At 49.4% G+C, this 19181-nt stretch overlaps 1 protein-coding gene across 4 annotated transcripts in view; it reads left to right on the plus strand.

Moving 5' to 3' along the window:
- kif26ab (kinesin family member 26Ab) overlaps nucleotides 1-16708 on the plus strand; it is a 79060-nt gene extending 62352 nt beyond the window's left edge. For all 4 annotated transcript variants that reach the window (XM_030356590.1, XM_030356591.1, XM_030356593.1 and 1 more), the window contains 11 exons: nucleotides 1689-1904; nucleotides 3372-3465; nucleotides 4312-4577; nucleotides 5840-6023; nucleotides 7365-7524; nucleotides 7957-8119; nucleotides 9081-12342; nucleotides 12888-13081; nucleotides 14010-14033; nucleotides 14265-14415; nucleotides 14531-16708. In XM_030356590.1, the coding sequence (XP_030212450.1) occupies nucleotides 1689-1904; nucleotides 3372-3465; nucleotides 4312-4577; nucleotides 5840-6023; nucleotides 7365-7524; nucleotides 7957-8119; nucleotides 9081-12342; nucleotides 12888-13081; nucleotides 14010-14033; nucleotides 14265-14415; nucleotides 14531-14715 (4899 nt within the window). In that variant the 3' untranslated portion in view covers nucleotides 14716-16708. The remainder of the gene's footprint in view (nucleotides 1-1688; nucleotides 1905-3371; nucleotides 3466-4311; nucleotides 4578-5839; nucleotides 6024-7364; nucleotides 7525-7956; nucleotides 8120-9080; nucleotides 12343-12887; nucleotides 13082-14009; nucleotides 14034-14264; nucleotides 14416-14530) is intronic.
- Nucleotides 16709-19181: the final 2473 nt, after the last annotated feature.

Raw genomic sequence — 19181 nt, forward strand, 5'->3', positions numbered from 1 at the left:
TGGGTATTTTCCATGCCTGAGAGCAGCAGTGCTCAGTCAGAAATATCGTATTTTCAACTGTATGTTTCATGGAATATCTTTCGTTGTAAGTTATATGTTGGCAAACGAAGCCTCGGGATATACCTATAATATCTATGTGTATAAAAGGTAACCAGATCGGCTATGATTTATAAAGATGAATAGGAGACCACTGATAATATCACGTATTCTCATACTGTCATGCATTGATGGAGAGCCGAGGAAATGGGGGAAGCTGTGTGTTTCTGTTAATATGATTCAGGCATGATGCACTGTGACCGATAGCATGTGGTCTTCTTCAGACTCTGAGCTAAGACCAGAATACCAATGGCCGATTATAACTGTGTTTGTGTTGACATAGATCTCCAGGCAGAGGCAGAGGGGGGGGAGAGGGAGAGAGGGGGAGAGGGGGAGATGGAAGGAAGAAGGGAGGGATAAAGCGGGAGGGGGGGAGTGGGGGGAAGGGAGGGACGGAGGGAGGCTGAGATGGAGATGGAGGGAGGGAGAGATGGAGGGAGGGGAGATAAAGGGAGGGAGGGACATAGGGAAGCAGGGAGAGAGAGAGAAAGAGGGAGAGAGAGATGGAGGGAGGGGAGATAGAAGGAGGGAGGGAGCGATGGAGGAGGGAGAGGTGGGAGCGAGAGATGGAGAGAGGGAGAGGAGATAGAGGGAGGGAGGGAGTGATGGAGGAGGGAGGGAGAAGGGGGGAGAGAGAGAGGGAGGGAGGGAGGGAAGAAAGAAGGGAAAGAGAGAGAGGGAGGGACAGAGGGATGGAAAAGAGAAGGCAGGAGGGAGAGAGAGGGAGAGGACATCGATAGAGGGAGGGAGAGAGGGAGGTTGTGTGAGTAGGAGGGATAAGAGGGGGCCCATATGCTCTCACATTCCCATGCTGGTATAGGTCGCCCCGGTTCCAGAGAAAACAGCCTGCTGCATGGATTATCGTGCAGCACGGAGCGATAGAGACACACCTACCTCCATTTACCGCCGCGGATTCCAGTCCCGGCTTAGTAGTCCTTTGCTGACACCATTACGCTTTTGTATTGACCCAGCTGGATCACTGGTCAATGCAGGGCTGTAGGTTTCCATGGAAACTGCAGCCATCAGTCACCCCTCTGACACGTTCAGGACAGGATATGTTATGCGGAGCCATACTTCTCCTTGGGTTGGATCCATTTTCTTTCCTTTATATTCCTCTTCCTCTGCTTTGGTTTATTGAGGCTTTGTTATTCCATACATATATTAGTAATATTCAAAATTATTGATTTAAATTTTTAGTAGAATGAGACAGTAGCAGTAGTAATATAAGCATAGTCATAATTGTGTCATCATCATCCTAATCATCATCAGCATCATCATCATCATCATATGTCTGTGTATCTGTCAGCATGCCCCCCCTCCCTGTGTCTCCGGGTGAAAGTGATGATGATGATGATCATCATCATCTCATCATCATCATCAACATCATCATCATAAGTCTTTGATCTGACAGCCTGCCCGACCCCCCGCCCCCTTCCTTGTGTCTCCAGGTGAAAGTGATGATGATGATGATCATCATCATCATCATGAGACTCAGTCTCATCGCCATCATCTACATAATCGTCCTCATCCTCATCATCATCATCATAAGTCTCTGATCTGACAGCCTGCCCCCCCCCCCCCTCTGTCTCCAGGTGAAAGTGATGATGCGGATCTGCCCGTCCCTGGAGGCAGGCGACTCCGGTTCCGAGTCCGGGTCCTTCCTGAAGGTGGACAGCAGGAAGAAGCAGCTGACCCTCTACGACCCCGCCTCCAGCCCCCACTCCCTCTCCAGCCACCGCCGCGCCGCCACCGTGGCCGTGCCCAAGATATTTGCCTTTGACGCGGTGTTTACCCAGGATGCATCTCAAGTAAGTCGTTGCGTGTTTCTTCATGCTCACCGCGATACGGACCCATCCACGCCCGTCTTGGGGATATATATATTCTCACACTATAGGGCTATATTTACAAGTGATCTGATCTAACACATGCATAGGCCCATGGGCAGGGCAGCAAGGTGTTAATCTCAGAAGGGCAGAGGGGGGGTGTCGCCATGGTGTGGTTGAGCCCGTAGGGTTTAGGGGAAGAGCATGGTGCTCTGGGAACTCTGGGAATAGGAGGTGGGTGCATTTTTCCCAGCGTTGGTCTAACAGCTGGGCTTTCAAGTCATGGGAACGACATTGCATTGATACCAGTTATAGCTAGCACATGTAGGGACTGGCCAGCCTTAATCCTGCCATTGATTCAGACAAGCCATGTTTAGTAGGATCCAAAACTATTAGGAGGTAGGCGTTTCAAAAGTGCGATGGATGTTGACCGTTGCTTTTTTCGGTCGTGGCTCCTTGGTCAAATATGTTTGAGATGATGCATTTTATAAATCCCCAAAAATAAGTATGAGAACAAACGTGCCGATATGATAGGATTGTCTTGAGTAAAACAAAGAAGGGACAGAATACTTAAGGCTATCCAACTCTGGTCCAATGAGGGCACCAGAATCTCCTCTGGCTTTCATCAGCTGTTTTTACATTGACATATAAAATAAAACCCAAGAGCTGCACAACCCACATTTAAAAATCAACCGGGCTAGAGTGCAGCAGAGTTCAGAGATGAACGGGGACTGCTGCCCAGCCTGCTCCTCCAGAAAGTGTCTGCTGGCTGCAGGCCTTGATGCTGCTGGAAGCCCTGGCCCTTAGCTTCTTGCTTGAGCCACAGGGAGAGCGCCGCTGGTGGCTAACAGCTAGCTGTTGTACGCTAAGAGGCCATGTTTGCTGTGTGATGTATGGGAGGAGGAGACCACCGCTGCACAAACCCTGGCCCCCAGAGGAACCCGGCGCGCAAACAGATTGCAAAACATTAGCCGCGTGTTGCAACACACAAGATCACAGAGCTGCGCGCACACACAGATATGAACAACTATCGCAAATGCAGTCAGACACACACGCACGCACGCACGCACGCACGCAAGCACACAAGAGACATACTTTCACATGCACCCACAAAAACCGCAGACATAATGAGAATTCCTCCCCGTGTTAGCCTATTTTCAAAGACGATTATCAACTACAGCAAAAGAAAAAATGCGGAAATGTAAAATGAGCAATTAAAACAGACAGTGTTGTATCATGATGACAAATCCGTAAAAGTATACATATACAGTCTTCAGTAGCTGTCATTAACCAAGCAGAGCAAGTACTTTATTCCTGGTGCATTGATTAGATGGAGTGTAACGCCCCCGTGTGTGTGTGTGTGTGTGTGTGTGTGTGTGTGTGTGTGTATGTGTGTGTGTGTGTGTGTGTGTGTGTGTGTGTGTGTGTGTGTGTGTGTGTGTGTTTCCCCAGGTGGAGGTTTGCTCGGGGACCGTGGCGGAGGTGCTCCAGTCGGTGGTGAACGGTGCGGACGGCTGCATCTTCTGCTTCGGCCACGTCAAGCTGGGTAGGTCGCCCCCCCGCCCCCCCGCCCCCCCGCCCCCCCGCCCCGCCCCGCTCCCAGATCACAGCGCGGTCTTTGTGTTAGCCAAAGAAAACTCTCTGTAGCCTTTGTTAGCACCTCCCAATGTCCACAATGGGCTTAGTAGTGGTAGGGCGCTGGCGTGTGTCAAAGAAAGCAACATGGATGGTGGTTGTGAGTGTGTGTGTGCGGTTGTGCATGTGTGTGTGTGTGTGTGTGTGTGTGTGTGTGTGTGTGCGTGTGCGTGTGTGTGTGTGTTTGTGTGTGTGTGTGTGTGTGTTTGAATCGTGAATCAAGCCTTGGGGGCTCAGGTCGGTAATTAAAGCGGTAGTCATTGACCTGGCCTCTAACCACGGCGGCTAGTTCTCCTGCTGCGTTGCCATTGGCTGTAATTCCTCAGCGCCTGACAGGCCGGCCGTGCGTTTCATCCTGCCCTTTGATTTTCTTTTACTGGGTGCACCCTTTTAAAATTCAGACCTCATCACGTTTTGTTCATTTTTGCACAATGTATTTGTTGCCTGTGATACCGCTCCCACGACCCTTTCACTCGGAGAAGGAAGCAAACACACGGGGGTGACTTGTAACCAGAAGGTTGCTAGTTCGATCCCCGGCTCCTACGGGATCAAACTAGTGTCGAGGTGTCCCTGAGCAAGACACCTCACCCTCAACTGCTCCTGGCGAGCTAGATGTCGCCTTGCGTGGTTGCATCCTCCGGCGTCGGTGTGTGAACGTGTGTCTGAACCGTCGCTTTGGATAAAGGCTAAATGCCCTAAATGTAAATGTGTTGCTCCCCTGCTCTCAGACACTAACAGCGACTAATCATGTCCCCAGGCAAGACGTACACCATGCTGGGCAAGGACGGCTCGGCGCAGAGCCTGGGGGTGGTGCCCTGCGCCATCTCCTGGCTCTTCAAGCTGATCACCGAGCGCAAGGAGAAGGCGGCCACGCGCTTCTCGGTGCGCGTCTCCGCCGTGGAGATCTTCGGGAAGGACGAGGAGCTGAAGGACCTGCTGTCCGAGGTGTCCACCGCGGGCAGCGTGCAGGACGGCCAGACCCCTGGGATCAACCTCAGCGAGGACCCCATCTGTGGCACTCAGGTGAGGGGGACACGGGGAGGACCTGGGGCCATGCTGCCATGATTCTTTGATCTCTTTCGCGCACACTCTATTTCTTTCTTTCTCTCTCGCTCTTTTACTTTCTCTACCTCTTCTCTCTCTCTCTCTCTCTCTCTCTCTCTCTCTCTCTCTCTCTCTCTCTCCCACTCTCTCTCTCTCTCTCTCTCTCTCTCTATGTCTCTTCCTCTGTCTCTCTCTCTCTCTCTCTCTTTCTCTTTCTCTCTCTGTCTCTGTCTCTGTCTCTCTCTCTCTCTCTCTCTCTCTCTCTCTCTCTCTCTCTCTCTCTCTCTCTCTTTGTCTCTTTCTCTGTCTCAGTCTCTCTCTCTCTCTCTCTCCCACTCCCTCTCTCTCTCCCACCCTTTCTCCCTCTGTATTATTGTCTATGTATTACTGTGTCTGCCTATTGATCCGATCCACACCGCAGTCTATCATCCTGCCCACGGAGCCTTCGCCTTTTGCCTTTGTGTCTGTTTTTCATCATCCCACCATTCTCCAGTCCGTCTGATGCCCTGCGTCGACCTGCCTCTGTAATCCTTTGCTTTGTGTTTTCCCCACCAACGTTACCCCCCCTATTGATGGCTCCCTCCGCAGCCTCACTCTGATGATTACTGTTGGAATCCATCTGCGTTTACTACCCCTGTGTCGGTGCTGGCCCCTCACAAACACAATAGCTGAAGGTGTTTTTCGGGGGTTATTTCGAAGGGGGGTGCAGGGGGGTGCGGAGTTCTGAAGGCGCTGGCAGGTGTTGCCGTCAGATGTTGTTTTTGGGAGGAACCGTGTGGACTGGGACTTCAAAGGAGGGCCGGGCTCCTCTGAAGCTCCCTGCTCGCTCTTTGCTGTCTCTTTAGGGCGCATTCTTCCAACCCTCCTCCATCTTGCTCTTTGTTGTCGGCCACCTCCATTCTCTCACCGTGGCGCGGTGATGGACGTGCCCCGGCCTCCTGCTCCCCATCACCCCCTTGCTAATCCCCCGCCCGGCGTGCATATCTGTTACTTTTCATTGCCCACGAGGCCCAATATATAACAGGCAAGAAACGTATGGCTGGCTCCAATTAGCCAGCTCCCACAGCTCCAAAGCCTTCCTCCTCTGTATCCCGCCCAGCCTCATGCCTTCCTGATCCAATGCTGGCCACGTCTCAAACACACACACACACACACACACACACACTCAGCGTGAGGATCTTCCTTGTCTTTGCTCCGTCCCTCCACTAACCTCCACCCTCGACCCCCCCTCCCCCATACAGCTCCAGAACCAGAGCGAGCTCCGTGCCCCCACGGCCGAGAGGGCGGCCTTCCTCCTGGACGCCGCCATGGAAGCCCGCAGCACCAACCGGGCGGACGCCGGCGAGGAGGAGCGCCGTAACTCCCACATGCTGTTCACGCTGCACGTGTACCAGTACCGCATGGAGAAGAGCGGCAAGGGAGGCAGTGAGTACAGCCCCCCGTCGGCTCCGCTTTAGTGGTCGGGAGTGCTTTTATCTGCCAAAGGACGAGAGCAGCTCCGAGTCGCTGGTTACCTTTAGCTCAAGCGTCCTCTGGAGGGTCTTGCAGGAGGGATGGCGTTGGGGGCCCATTCGGTGCCATTAGGCCGTGTCCTTGCCTGTGGAGGCACGGGAGTGGACTGCCTGCCTGCGACGGCGGACTACCTAAGTGGATATCCACTTTGTGTCGTCTTTTATGTTGTTGGTGGCAGGCCCCTATGCAGCCGGTTTGTCCTTGTGCTTTACATTGTAAATGTGGATTTATCGTTTCCCTTAATTAGGATCAGAACATTCATGGACACTCTGTGTGCTATCTGTATGGCATACGTCTTTGTACTCTATGCCTGTGTGACTCTTATTAACAATAATGAGACTTGATGACAAACACGAGAGAGTGCTCTGTAATCAGTTAATTATAGATCTAATGCAGTAGATAATCAGAAGCACTTTCAGTAATGTTGGCTCTGAACACTTATTTGGTGTAATGGATTGTGTTTCAGCATGTATTCCTCGATCAGTGAGCTCTTATTATTGCTCTTGAAGTGTGACCCGCCTCCTATGGCCCCGATAACCGTAAAGTTATTTATTGGAGGCTAGACAGCATAAGTATAAATAAAATAAATAACTCCCCGGTCTCCATGTTCAATGTTTATGGGTTCTGGCTTGTGCAAGAAGAAAGAAAACTGTTGGCGTTCATGCGTTGCACTTCTGCCTCAAAGTAATATGTGTGCGAATCAGTCAATTTCCAAGTCATGCCCATGTGAGCTTAATGGTTTTCTCCTCTTGTTGCAAAACCCCAAAACTCATTGTTTTCTCACCAGCGATGTGGAACGACACATTAGTCAGGCACACAACAAAGTATAGCTGCACATTTATTTTCTTAACCTTTTAGCCCCTTCAGTCTTTTAGTCTCCATCATCAGACATTCTGCTGTGACAGCAGCTTACGATGACTTACTACAATGACTGTGAGCCCTCCCTATTTAAATGACATACGAGGCTCCTGCCTCTTACTCCCCCGCCTGTGGGTGAGCTACTCCCCTAAAGGCTGCCCCACTCACTGTACATCATCAGTTGTTTTGCTCAGGGACGCCTCGACACTCGGCTAGGAGGAGCTGGGGATCAAACTAGCAACCTCAGGTTACAAGGCAACCCTCTCTTACTCCTGAGCTAATCCTACCCCACAAGTCAGGCCCACCTTACAGGGTGGTTACCCCCAGACCCCCCAAGCTCCAACTGTCCCACTGCAGTGTGCACCAAAGTCACGCCCTCCCCTTCTCTCTCCTCAGTGTCCGGTGGGCGGAGCCGGCTGCACCTCATAGACCTGGGGAGCTGCGAGAAGGACCTGAGCAAGAGCCGGGACGGCGGGGGAGGCCTGTGTCTGTCTCTCAACGCGCTGGGAAACGTCATCATGGCTCTAGCCAACGGAGCCAAGCATGTACCTTATAGGTAAGAACACCGATGTCCTTTTTGTTTACGGCCGTGATATTTGTGTGTAATCTGGATTTATCTGGAAGGTCGCCGCTCGCGCCTTCGGAGCGTACGTCTAACTTCCACTAACGCAGTTTGAAGGCTGTTTCAAATTATATCTCGCATACGATACGAGTGGGCCCTTCAGTTTGTCATGTCATGACCTTCATTTGTCATGACCTTGCACTCGCTGAAGCATGGCTCAACTGATAAATATATTTAGGCCCAGTCCCATTTCTACCCCTTACCCCTTCCTCTTACCCCTCCCCCTTGTTTTGAAGGGGTAAGGGGAAGGGGTAAGGGGTAGAAATGGGATTGGGCCTTACCCCTTCCCCTTACCCCTTCAAAACAAGGGGGAAGGGGTAAGGGGTAGAAATGGGATTGGGCCTTATTGTGTGAACACCAATCCAGGGACAGCAAGCTGACCATGCTGCTCAGGGAGTCCCTGGGGAACATCAACTGCAGGACCACCATGATCGCTCATATCTCGGACTCCCCGGCCCACTACGCCGACTCCCTCAACACCATCCAGCTGGCCTCCCGCATCCACCGCATGAGGAAGAAGAAGACGAAGGTACGCGGTGGAATCTACTAAACACAGCAAACGTGATGCTCACATTAGGGGAGTGCTGCAGCAGTTTCAGTTTCAATGGAAAGTGCGTGAAACACTGATATACCACCAATATGAGTACCATATCAGTTATGCTGCAGCCGTTTCAGTTGCCGTGGAAAGTGCGTGAAACACTGATTTACCAGCGATACGAGTACCATGTCAGTTAAGCTGCAGCCATTTCAGTTTCCATGGAAAGTCTTGAAACACATGTTCCTGGATTCGCAATGCAAGGTTTATTGTGCTTAAATGTTAGCCAGAAGCAATGCTCTAGTAGTCCTACCTTTCAATTTATTTAATTATCCAATGCAGAGTTATTGTGTATGTCATTAATGGGGCTGCAAGAGCATTTGTTTCTCTACCGTGCACAAGGAGAATTCAATGCATCGATTAAATTGACTGACATTGCGCTCTTCGACGTATCCTTCCTCTGCATCGTGGAGCTCATTATTGTATGAATGTATGCTTCTTCAAATCAAAGTTTATTAGCCGTATAATTCAGGGCTAGTTCTAATTTCTCCACCCACTCCTCAACAAATAATCATGTGATCAATACTTCCTGCCTAAGGATCTCTGTAATGCATTCCTCAGATTAGGGAAATATAGGCCTCAGATAATTAGATGGAATGACAGCATGTATTTATTTAGTATGGGTCGGAGGCAGTATTATAATGAAGTTCACTCACAGCGCAATACATATTATTGACATTCATTCCTGTATGGCTATTGACGTGCACTTTTACTCTTTCGGAATATATTGACTGGTTCAATTTCAGAGAAATTTATATCTGTTTGTAATTGATTTTGTCCAACAAGGGATTGGGATAAATATTAATTACAAAAACGATCGGCACATTAATGTGATTCACCCTAGCCTCCCATGCACATGCAAACAAATAGTGAGGTCCCTTCTTCTGCTTCGCAGTATGCATCCAGTTCCTCCGGCGGGGAGAGTTCCTGTGAGGAGGGCAGGATCCGCCGGCCGCCCCACCTCAGGCCCTTCCACCCCCGGACCGTGGCACTGGACCCAGACCTGCCCTCCTTTCTCAGTGACCAGGAATACTCCTCCAGCAGCGAGCAGTCCTGTGATACAGTTATTTACGTGGGGCCCGGAGGTGCTGCTATCTCAGACCGGGAGCTGAGCGACAATGAAGGCCCCCCTGCCTTCGTTCCAATCATTCCCTCTCTGAACAGAAGGAGGTCTACGAGAGACGGCCCTTTCGACAGAGACCACTTTTTCAAATGCAACACATTTGCCGAACTGCAGGAGAGGCTGGAGTGCATCGACGGCAGTGAGGAGCCCACTGCTTTTGTTGGGGAAGGCAAGGGGAACCAGGGCAGCCCCAAGATAGACAAGCCTAAGGAGGGTTCAGGGAACAGTCCCTTGAAGATCATTGCTAATGATTCCTCTCAAGAGAGCGTCTCAGCCAGACCGTCTCCTAAGGCTTTGGCCACTCCGTTAGTCAGCAACCCTGAGTCTAAATCTAAACCAGACAATGCCCAAAGGCCATGCATCCCCGTGGAAGGTGCTCAGAGTATGTGTAGGACCAGTGCTGATGGCGAGAAGATCTTGTTGACTGGAAATCAGACTAGCCCGAGCAATCAGGGTGGAGCTGCAGCAGCGGTGTCAGAGCCTGTAGTGAGGGAGAAGGTATACTTCAACAAGAAGCCCCTGCCAAAGCCAGCTCCACCTCCTCCCCAGCTAAATGACCACAGAGACAATGAGGAACGCTGCAGCACCAGAATGCCTCCAGTCGGAATGAGCTACCAAGCTGGGAAAAAGGGGGATTCGTTCACCTCCCACATGGGCAGGACACCATTGGAGCTTTGCCAGATGCGACCCACCCTGAGAGAGAGATGCTTGGATCGAGACATCCTTAGAGCCACAGTCACCCTCCAGCAACCGGTGGAGCTGAACGGAGAGGACGAGCTGGTGTTCACTGTGGTGGAGGAGCTGGCCATCGGCAGTATTGTAGACAGGGGACGGCCCTCGAGCATCATCAGCTTCAACAGTGACTGTTCCCTGCAGGCCCTGGCCTCCGGCTCCCGACCTGTCAGCATTATCAGCAGCATCAACGATGAGTTTGATGCGTACACGTTAGCCGCCGGAGGGTCAGAGGTTAACACAGATTCGGGTTCACCGTACCAGGAGGAGACAATGGTTTGCATGGCTAGCAGGGGCTCGTCCATCAGCTCCTGGCTGAGTGAGGTTAGCGTGTGCACAGTGGAGAGCGAAGGCGCTCACTCCACAGATGTCTTTCTACCACAGGCCAAGCATGTGGGACCTGAGGGAACCTTTTACCTGGACTCTCTTGGTATGTTCCATTGTGAGCCATCCCCCAGAGAGGCTAAGGGCTCCTTCAACGACAGTGGCTTCAGTTTCTCCGACGTTGACAGTGACAGCGCGGCGTCAGGCAAGTTATCCCTGACAAAGTGTCCTCCAACTCCTCAGTCAGCTAAAGGGTCACCGAAGTACACGTCTAAAATCACTAAAGCTCAATCTCTTAGTTCCTCTGAACCCTCACAAGGTCCCTCCACAGTCCACTCCAGTCTTCCCAGGAAAATTAAACCTACCTCATCCATTTCCCATAATAGCAGTAGCCACAGTAGTAGTAGGGAGGCTCTGGGTAAGGACTCCAGGCAAGAGAACCCTTGGCATCGCATAGACAACCACTCAGAACCCCAGTTACCTGAGCCCACTATCACAGGCAGGTTTATCAAAAACCCAGCGAGTGGCATCCCATCCCGCAAAACACCAATCAGCAGCAACAGCGTACCTCGTCCACCCAAGGTCCAGGGTTCAACCTCATCCCAAAGGGTGGTCGATGGCTGTGAGAAGTCGGCCAGTAGGAAAACCGAACCCCCAAGCAAAATGCCTCTGCTCAGGCGAGGTGCCACCACCTTGGGGACTGTGCCTGTCATCCATGCTGCAACAGAGTCCAAGGGGAGACAGGATATCACTGGATCTACCAGTAGCCTAAAGTATTCCTCTCTCGGGAAACACAGCAAGGCAAACACACAGAAAGCCAGTGCTCTCCCGAGGCCTGGTGGCATTTCCCCTCCTCCCCCTCCGGTGCGAAAGTCCAGTCTTGACCAGAAGAACAAGACTCTGTTACCCCAAAGTGCCTTAAGGTTAGCCTATGGGGAGGCAGGGATGGGATCGTCATTGCGGTCATTGGTCTCAGAGGATGAGCTGGAGGTCCGCTGCAGGGGAGACTTCAACAGCTTCAAAACCTCCAGTCTGAAGTCTGACCCCAAAATTACCTCAAGCCTGAAGGCCAAAGGCCCCAGAGGAGACGGTGGGCTACATTACGGCAGTCACATGTCTCTGGAGAGGTGTGACAACCTGTCCCTATCAGGTTCAAGACCAGCTCTCAGTAGGGAAAACAGTGGGGCCAGTTTGGGGAGCAACAGCAGTAAATCCAGCAGGTCTATTCCACGCTTTGGGATTTCTAGCTCATCAAGCACTCCCATCGCTACCTCCCCACCATCTCCATGCGGGAGCCCCGGAGGAATCGGTAAACCTGGGCAGGCGAAAGCCAGCGTTAACCCCAGGACGTTAGGAGTGACGAATGTAAACAAGGCCCGCTCACTGTCTGCCAGCAATTCTAAAGGTCTGAGCTCCTCGACCAAGTCATTAGCACAACCAGTGACCAAAGGTGCCAACGCTAACCTTCCTCCATCCGGGAGGACATCGGCCACCAGGACCACCACTACCGCAGTCAGCAGCAAGCCCGGAAGGGGCACCATTATGGGCACCAAGCAGGCCATCAGGGCCGCCAACAGCCGGGTGAGCGAGCTGGCGTCGAGCACCACGTCGGGCAAGCATGTCCGAGCGTCGGGAGACTCGGACAGCGGGAACGACAGCGGGGCCAACGTCGGGGACGACAAGTCCCCCAACACCGCGCTGCCCTCCCCCTACAGTAAGATCACGGCTCCCAGGCGGCCGCAGCGCTACAGCAGCGGCCACGGCAGCGACAACAGCAGCGTGCTGAGCGGGGAGCTCCCTCCGGCCATGGGCCGCACCGCCCTCTTCTACCACAGCGGCGGCAGCAGCGGCTACGAGAGCATGATCCGCGACAGCGAGGCCACGGGCAGCGCCTCCTCGGCCCTGGACTCGATGAGCGAGAGCGGGATGTCGTCGGGCCGAATGAGGAGCTCCAAGCCCCCCAAGAAGAGGTCTAACGGTGAGGATGCAACCTGTTATATATATTGATGCGTATGTCTAGGTCCTACATTATCTGATAGCACACCGTTGATACATTAATATGCAGCAATGTCGATGGGTTATTGTTGAGCAGATCAAAATGAATAGATCCATCGCTATTCTGCAATGAACAAATTCATCCGTTCTCATAGGAAATTCGACAGACACAGGTGCTGAATTACTTTACTTTAACATCATTTTATTCATCAAGATATGCACCATAATTATATTCTGCATATTTTGATCGAATAGACTGACTTGAATATAGAGTCTTGGTTTCAGCGCAAGATTTTTGTCTGCAGCAAACCAACCATTTCAATTTGTTTATACTGTGGAGCTAGAGAATCAGGAGTCATGAAGCCCTTATAAATATGTAATCAACATAACACAGCAGGCCCGCCTAGAGCTTCATTCGACTCTCAACAACTCAGAGCGAGGCTCATACATATTAACACACAGTGGCCAGCAAATACCATTTTTGTATTTCTGCTCCATAACTGTGTCTGCGGTGCTTGGTTCCTGTAGGCTTCCAAAGGAGACGGCTTATCCCCGCGCCCATGCCAGACACATCTTCCCTTGGGAAGAAGGCTGGCACGGCGGGCCAGTGGGTGGATCTGCCCCCTATGTCCGGGCCGTTGAAGGAACCCTTTGAGATTAAGGTGTATGAGATCGATGACGTGGAAAGACTCCAAAGACGGAGACAGGAGGAAATAGCAGAGGTGAGCAGAGGGGACGATTTTGGCTTGTTCTCCGTGAGTGACTGGGGGCGTCACATGTCTGAAGTTATTTTAGATCTCCCAAAGCACTATCTCAGGATTTAACACATCCTATTGCAATGCAGAGCCCCGTCCATGCTTTACATGTGCGACATTGATTCCATACGTGCTCCACATACGACACGATGGCTTACATTGTGGGAAAGTCTTTGCTGACTCCTTCCCAGAAACGTATTAAAGTACAAGACAGGAAAAATGTGTCTCAGCCGTCTGACCTTAAGTCTGCCTGGTAGCAAATCCTAGCGTTAGTGTCTGGGACCAGACCTCGAGGCTTGGGATTCTGCCAGAGCTTCCCAGGAATGTGGAAAGATCAGCAGGCAATTACTGTCTGGGTCTAATTGGGATTGAAACGCTGAGTCCCGGTGGCTGGCGCTCACTGGCGGTTACAGATCGGGAACAGAAGTGTGAGAGGAACGACAGCAAGTTTAGTGGTGAAGAGGAATGTAGGATGAAGGCTCGCCTGCCACTACCACCAGCCCCTGTTAGCCGTTCAGCAGAGCTCGTATCTGGGCGCTTGGCTCTTTATGGCCTGCTCCTCTCCAGTGGGCCATTAACTGCATCGGCAAGTCAGGCAGTGAGAGAAGGACTTGTTAAGAGGACGTATTAAACCCCCTGGATCGTCGTTTGATTCACTCTCAATTAGCTAATGATGATTTACAATGTCCTTACCAGCCATCCCTGGTTGACTGGCTCAGAAAAGGCACAGCTTAAGCCTAGACCTACTCATCATCACAAAAGTAGGATTAGAATCGTGTGCAAATACTATTCATACACAGTAAACTCATGCTGTTTATACATTCCTTGTGAATGTTTATTTTGTAACGTGCAAATGAGATAAAAAATATGTTAATTTGTTTCTTCTCTCTTTCAGCAACCATTTCAGGATGTTGAAAAGGTACGCATGACATTATTACAGTTTTTATAATCCATTTGTCATACTGTACGTTTCTAGGACAATTTATCGTCCTCCAACGTAATGGGCTTCAGTTATTATATATAATATATATATATATCTATATATTATATTCAGGAATCAAGGAAATACTAAATCAAACTAAACGACAGGTTAGGCATGTCCCCCTCGATCCCCCTCCAGTGTCTCACCGTGTGCGTGTTCCCCCCTCAGGGCCTGCAGTACTTCAACAGTAAGCTGAAGGTTCTGGAGAGAAGGCAACAGCAGGTGAAGGAGCTTCGGGTAAAACATGAGGCATTGTGGGAGGAGCTGGAGGACACCAAAGCCCGGCTAATGATGGACCCCAGGAAGTGGATCGGAGAGTGTAAGTACCTCCTTCTTTCGAACATGGGTGCAGAACAAGTCGTGTTTGTATTAGGAGATTTGAATGAAGTGCTAGCATGGGACTAAACAGCCTTCACGCCTTTTTGCTTTGATAGTCGAGGTGGACCAGGATCTGGACAAAGAATCCGCAGACTACCTGGAGGCCTTGGTGGAGGCGACAGAAGAGCTGGAATTCTGCGTCAACCTATGCAAGGCCCGCGTGATGATGGTGACATGCTTCGACATCAGCACGCCGGCGGCGGCGGTCGTACGAGAAGGTCCCTGTGAAGTAGGAGTCTGAGGAGAGGAGAGGATGAAGCAGGAGAAGGAGGAGGTATGGAGGAGCCAGGAAGAGAAAGTGAGGAAGGATGAAGAAATGTAGCAGCCAGTGAATAGATACTTGCTGGAATGAAAAGAATGCTTTGAAAAGGGCAACACCCCCATTCCCAATCAGCGTGTGAGTCTTTGCATGGACAAAGAGAGAATTTCAACAACTTAGCTGCAGTGCCTCGTTTTCTATAGTGTGTTGTAAATGGAGAGAAACGTGTGCACAAATGCTGTTGTCCGCATGGCAAACGAGTGGCCATCATTTACCCAAAAGTCAATGAATAACAAACCAGAAGTGCCTTCTTTACTTGTCTTGTTGTTGAGTCTTTCTTTTAGTTTTTTTTATGGGGGGCAGGTATCCTGATTAGCATATCCAACTCCGATCATATTCCTTTTCAAAACAAAAAGGTTTTTATATTGCATTGTATAGTGTATTTATATGATTATGTTGTGTGTACAAATTCATTTTTAGGTTAAAAAAAAATCTAAAAAGAAGAAAAAAAGATGGCGATACAGTAATGCTATTGCTCTCTCTGCCTTTTCTCATGTTTCAAACCTCAGTCAGCATTTGTTCCATGTCCATCCAGCCTCTTGCGCCTTATGTTCTATCTCTGGTTCTATCGTTTTCTAGCCTTTTTTTCTACACCGGCCTGGTTTATATTTTCAAGGACTACAGTTGCTGTTGATCACTCATCCACTGCCAGCTGGGCTGGGGAGGCTCGCGAGGATGGAGTGAATGTGTTCTCCCCTCCAGTTGCCTTGATCCAATGGGTCTCTGTGGACGCACTTAGCTAAAGCACCAGTTAGGTGGCGGTGGGGTCACTCAGGCGTGGGCAGCCATGTTTTCTTCCTAACTGAAAGTGTGGGAATAAACCAAAACATATCAGTCATCGTTGGTTGTTAAACGTGATTTAACTGTTCACTTTGTTGCCACACTTTCCAGTTAGAGTAAACAGCAACGCTGGCATTGGCAAGCTAACCTTGACGATGGGAATTCATTTGCGCTCACAGCAGTGCTCGTTAGCATGCCCAGTTGTACCGCTAACTGAATCTGGACCGGGGTTTTGCTTTGACTATATTCACAATACAAGGAACATTGATTAGCATCTGCTGGGCCTTTTTCTAGTATTCTCTCTGGAGCGGTGCTGAATCTTTGGTTCTATGCATACCATTATATTTACTCTAACTACTTATGAACCTCAATGGGAATATGTAGACAGCAGTGTGTCACGGCCTATTACACCCATCTGAGCGTGAGAAGAAGCGCACCAACTTGCAAGTTACATCCTCCCAATTATTTTCTTTCTCATGGTGGTTTTAACGTGTTCAGTGTCTCAATCAAAGACTCCAAAAAATGTGTCGAAGGAGATTGCTGTGAAATGGTGCAATGTGTCATTACCAACAACTGCGATGGTCGAGGTTTAGCAGAGCTCAATCATTATATCGGCTCTTTGCAGCTGCTAGAATTTGCCCGCTTTTACTCCAAATGGATGATGATGAATGATACAATTAAAAAGGATGCTGTGGAATTCGGGTATTTAGAATAACAAAATGATTTTATTGTATTTGGATGGGTACAAATTTCTCCAACTATGACAGTCGCCTTTTTTTTCCTTTTCTTTACTTTACTTTGTAATACCTTCTCAGGCCCTCTTTGAAGATGCTGCTTGGGATTTTTTTAATCATTTTTAATACTGTTGTACTCCAATTTTACCATTCAAATTTTTGTATAATAACCTCTGTTTTCACTATTGTAGGGTAAAGCTCATAAATTAAATTACTATTATCCAACAGAGACCTTTTTTTCCAAGAAATTATTGTATGTAAGGTCATATTTCATATCGATACCCATATTTTCAAATATCATTGGTTTTTTATAGGATTTTTCAAATCCTGTGTATAAATGTATGATATGGCAGCTTGTGTTTTACAGTACCTGTGAATAAAATGTCTCTTCTTAACGATGACACAAAGTGTGATATTTTTTGTCTGCCCATTTAAAAGATAAATATGTTTGTGTCAAAGCTAAGGGATTGTTGTTATTAGAGCGAATGACTCGAGGGCTCTGATATCATCAGTCCTAAGAACGTTTACTGCAGAGGACCGCTATGGAAGAAATATTTGTCATGTATACCGTAAAAGAGCCACACAATGATTTTCACACAGTTGTCACTTTTAGACCTTCAGGCTGACTTTAGGAAATTGGAAAAGCAGCAGGCATATACTGTATGTCTGGTTCTAGGTCAAGGTTAGCGTGTTTTGCAGACTCTTATTGGAAGCACAGAGTTATGGTGACTTCGATCTTTCAAGGGAGAGCTTTCTCCTTCGGTAGTTGAGATGGTTTAATCAAGCAAACTTCTTACCTCCTCTGGTTTTACATTTTATAACTCCTATTTAAAATATGATATAACTGCAGCCAGAGTCCATTTAAAGTAACAGGAGGTATACTTTGTCTTACTAAATATATGACTTGATCAAGGGTCTTGTTGATTAGCAAATGCTCCAAAGGTAAATCAGCAGGTCTGGAACAAGTTTATCAATGCCACCTAAATGTGTTCTCAAGCCCAACAACACGTAAGTGTATCCAAAGTCGATCCAACAAATGTGTGAGTGTGTGTTTTCCAAACTCATTAAATGCCATGCAAAGCTGCCCAGCGGGCATCATATTGGAATTAGTATTCTCAGAGTCTTCCACGTTCAGAGGTTTGGCACACACTGTAATTGCCCACGTGACAAGTCACCCAAGACCCCTGGCAGCTCTGATGGCTCCTCACCGTTCCTCATGGTCTCTTCCCTTCCTGGCTCCTCCTGGCTCCCCGGCCGGACGGAAGTCGGGGTACAAGGGGGTAGACCATGGGCCGGGCGGCTGCGGCGTGTGATTGTGTACCTATAGGTCTGCTTGCCCACCGGCCTGCTCCATCTTGCGGCAGATCTTGTTGCCTCGGGGCTTCCATCCTATTAGCAGGAAGCCTGCTGTTGGTGGAGAATAGCAATGAGTTCTGGGGGAGAGAAAGTCACACTCCCACCATGCAGCCATTCTCCCAACGCCCTCCCCCTGCCCTCCCTTTTCCTGCCTTGGAAGTTTCCTCAGCGTTAGTATTTATGTTCTTCTACTCTATTAGCACACTGCCAACCTCTTAGGATTGATTGTTTTCCTGTGTTTCACAAACACAATCTAAATGAATGGCTGTCATCACCCAGCCATCCTGCCTCAACAGGAATCCCAAATCAATTTAATATGCACCCTGTACTTTCTCTGTTTCTTTTTCCATTCCACTTTGGCTTCGGTCTGACTTGTACGCCGCTGGAACACATATGTTCGCTGCTCTCCGCACAGTTTCATTTGTCATTGGCTGTCGTCACGCAGATATACAGTGGAGCAGTGCCAGGAATAATCTACGACAATCCCCTTCCTTGAATCACCGTTGACATTGTAAACAGAAGTCGTTGTGCATCGCAGAATCCACTCTGCCCTCACCAAGCTTGCTCTTTTTTAAAAGCCCCATAAAGCTGACCCAACGCTGCTACTTATTTGTTGTAATTAAAAGTAGAAGAGAAGCTATGTGAGAAGCTATGGGAGATGTAAGGCCCACATAGGTCTCTATGTTGGCTCAGCATCCCTGCTTTAGGGGGCTGTAACTATTGATATTTCCTCCCACCCAGCAGATTGCATTAGTGGAGGGTTTGCACGAGTCGGTAGTGTTAGAAAGAGCTGTAAGGAGTAGGGTCCCACAGGGTTTTCCTCCTATGGTTCTGGATGGGCGGCCATACGAGCTCAACATTCGACCGCTGGGCCGACATAGCACTTAAGACTGTAGATCAAACCGAGCGATTCATTACGGAGGACTGAATTAATTGCAATTCTTGAAACAACTGTAGTGATCTATTGCTTGGTATTTAACCCTCTTTACTGTAAACAATGTAGCAAGCAGTGGGGCAAAATGATGCAGGCGAAACGGGGTGGCGTTGCTGTCACACGTTGACAGGGAAGATTAATTCCAATATTGATATCAATTGCATCCTCCCCTTCCTCTGGCATTGTGAACCCAACCAACCACGCCATTTAGCCAATTAGCACAAAGCATCTCCTGGACATTCCAAAGTCATCCAGCAGACCTGGTGGCCTGGGTACTAATGTAGAGCCGCATAGGATCCGTCCGCACAAGCGGATGTGATGGCCCCTCAGCGTGTGTGTGCATGTGTGTGTAGACGTGTGCGTCATGAATGCGTGCGTGCGTGTGCGTGTTTGTGTGTGTGTCTTTCTGTCCACAGCAAACAGTTAATGGCTAGTGTGTGTGCCAAAGTCGTACTCAAGTTTTGAGATAGAGAACTGACATAAACGAGTTTGCTCTTGTATTCTGCGATATAGAGTTTGGCCCTTGATTCGGCCGTGTTGACTTATTCAATGCTAATAGTTCGGGGCCGCGATCGTGAATGTTT

Source organism: Gadus morhua, chromosome 5 (assembly GCF_902167405.1).
Source record: "Gadus morhua chromosome 5, gadMor3.0, whole genome shotgun sequence".
Lineage (NCBI taxonomy): Eukaryota > Metazoa > Chordata > Actinopteri > Gadiformes > Gadidae > Gadus > Gadus morhua.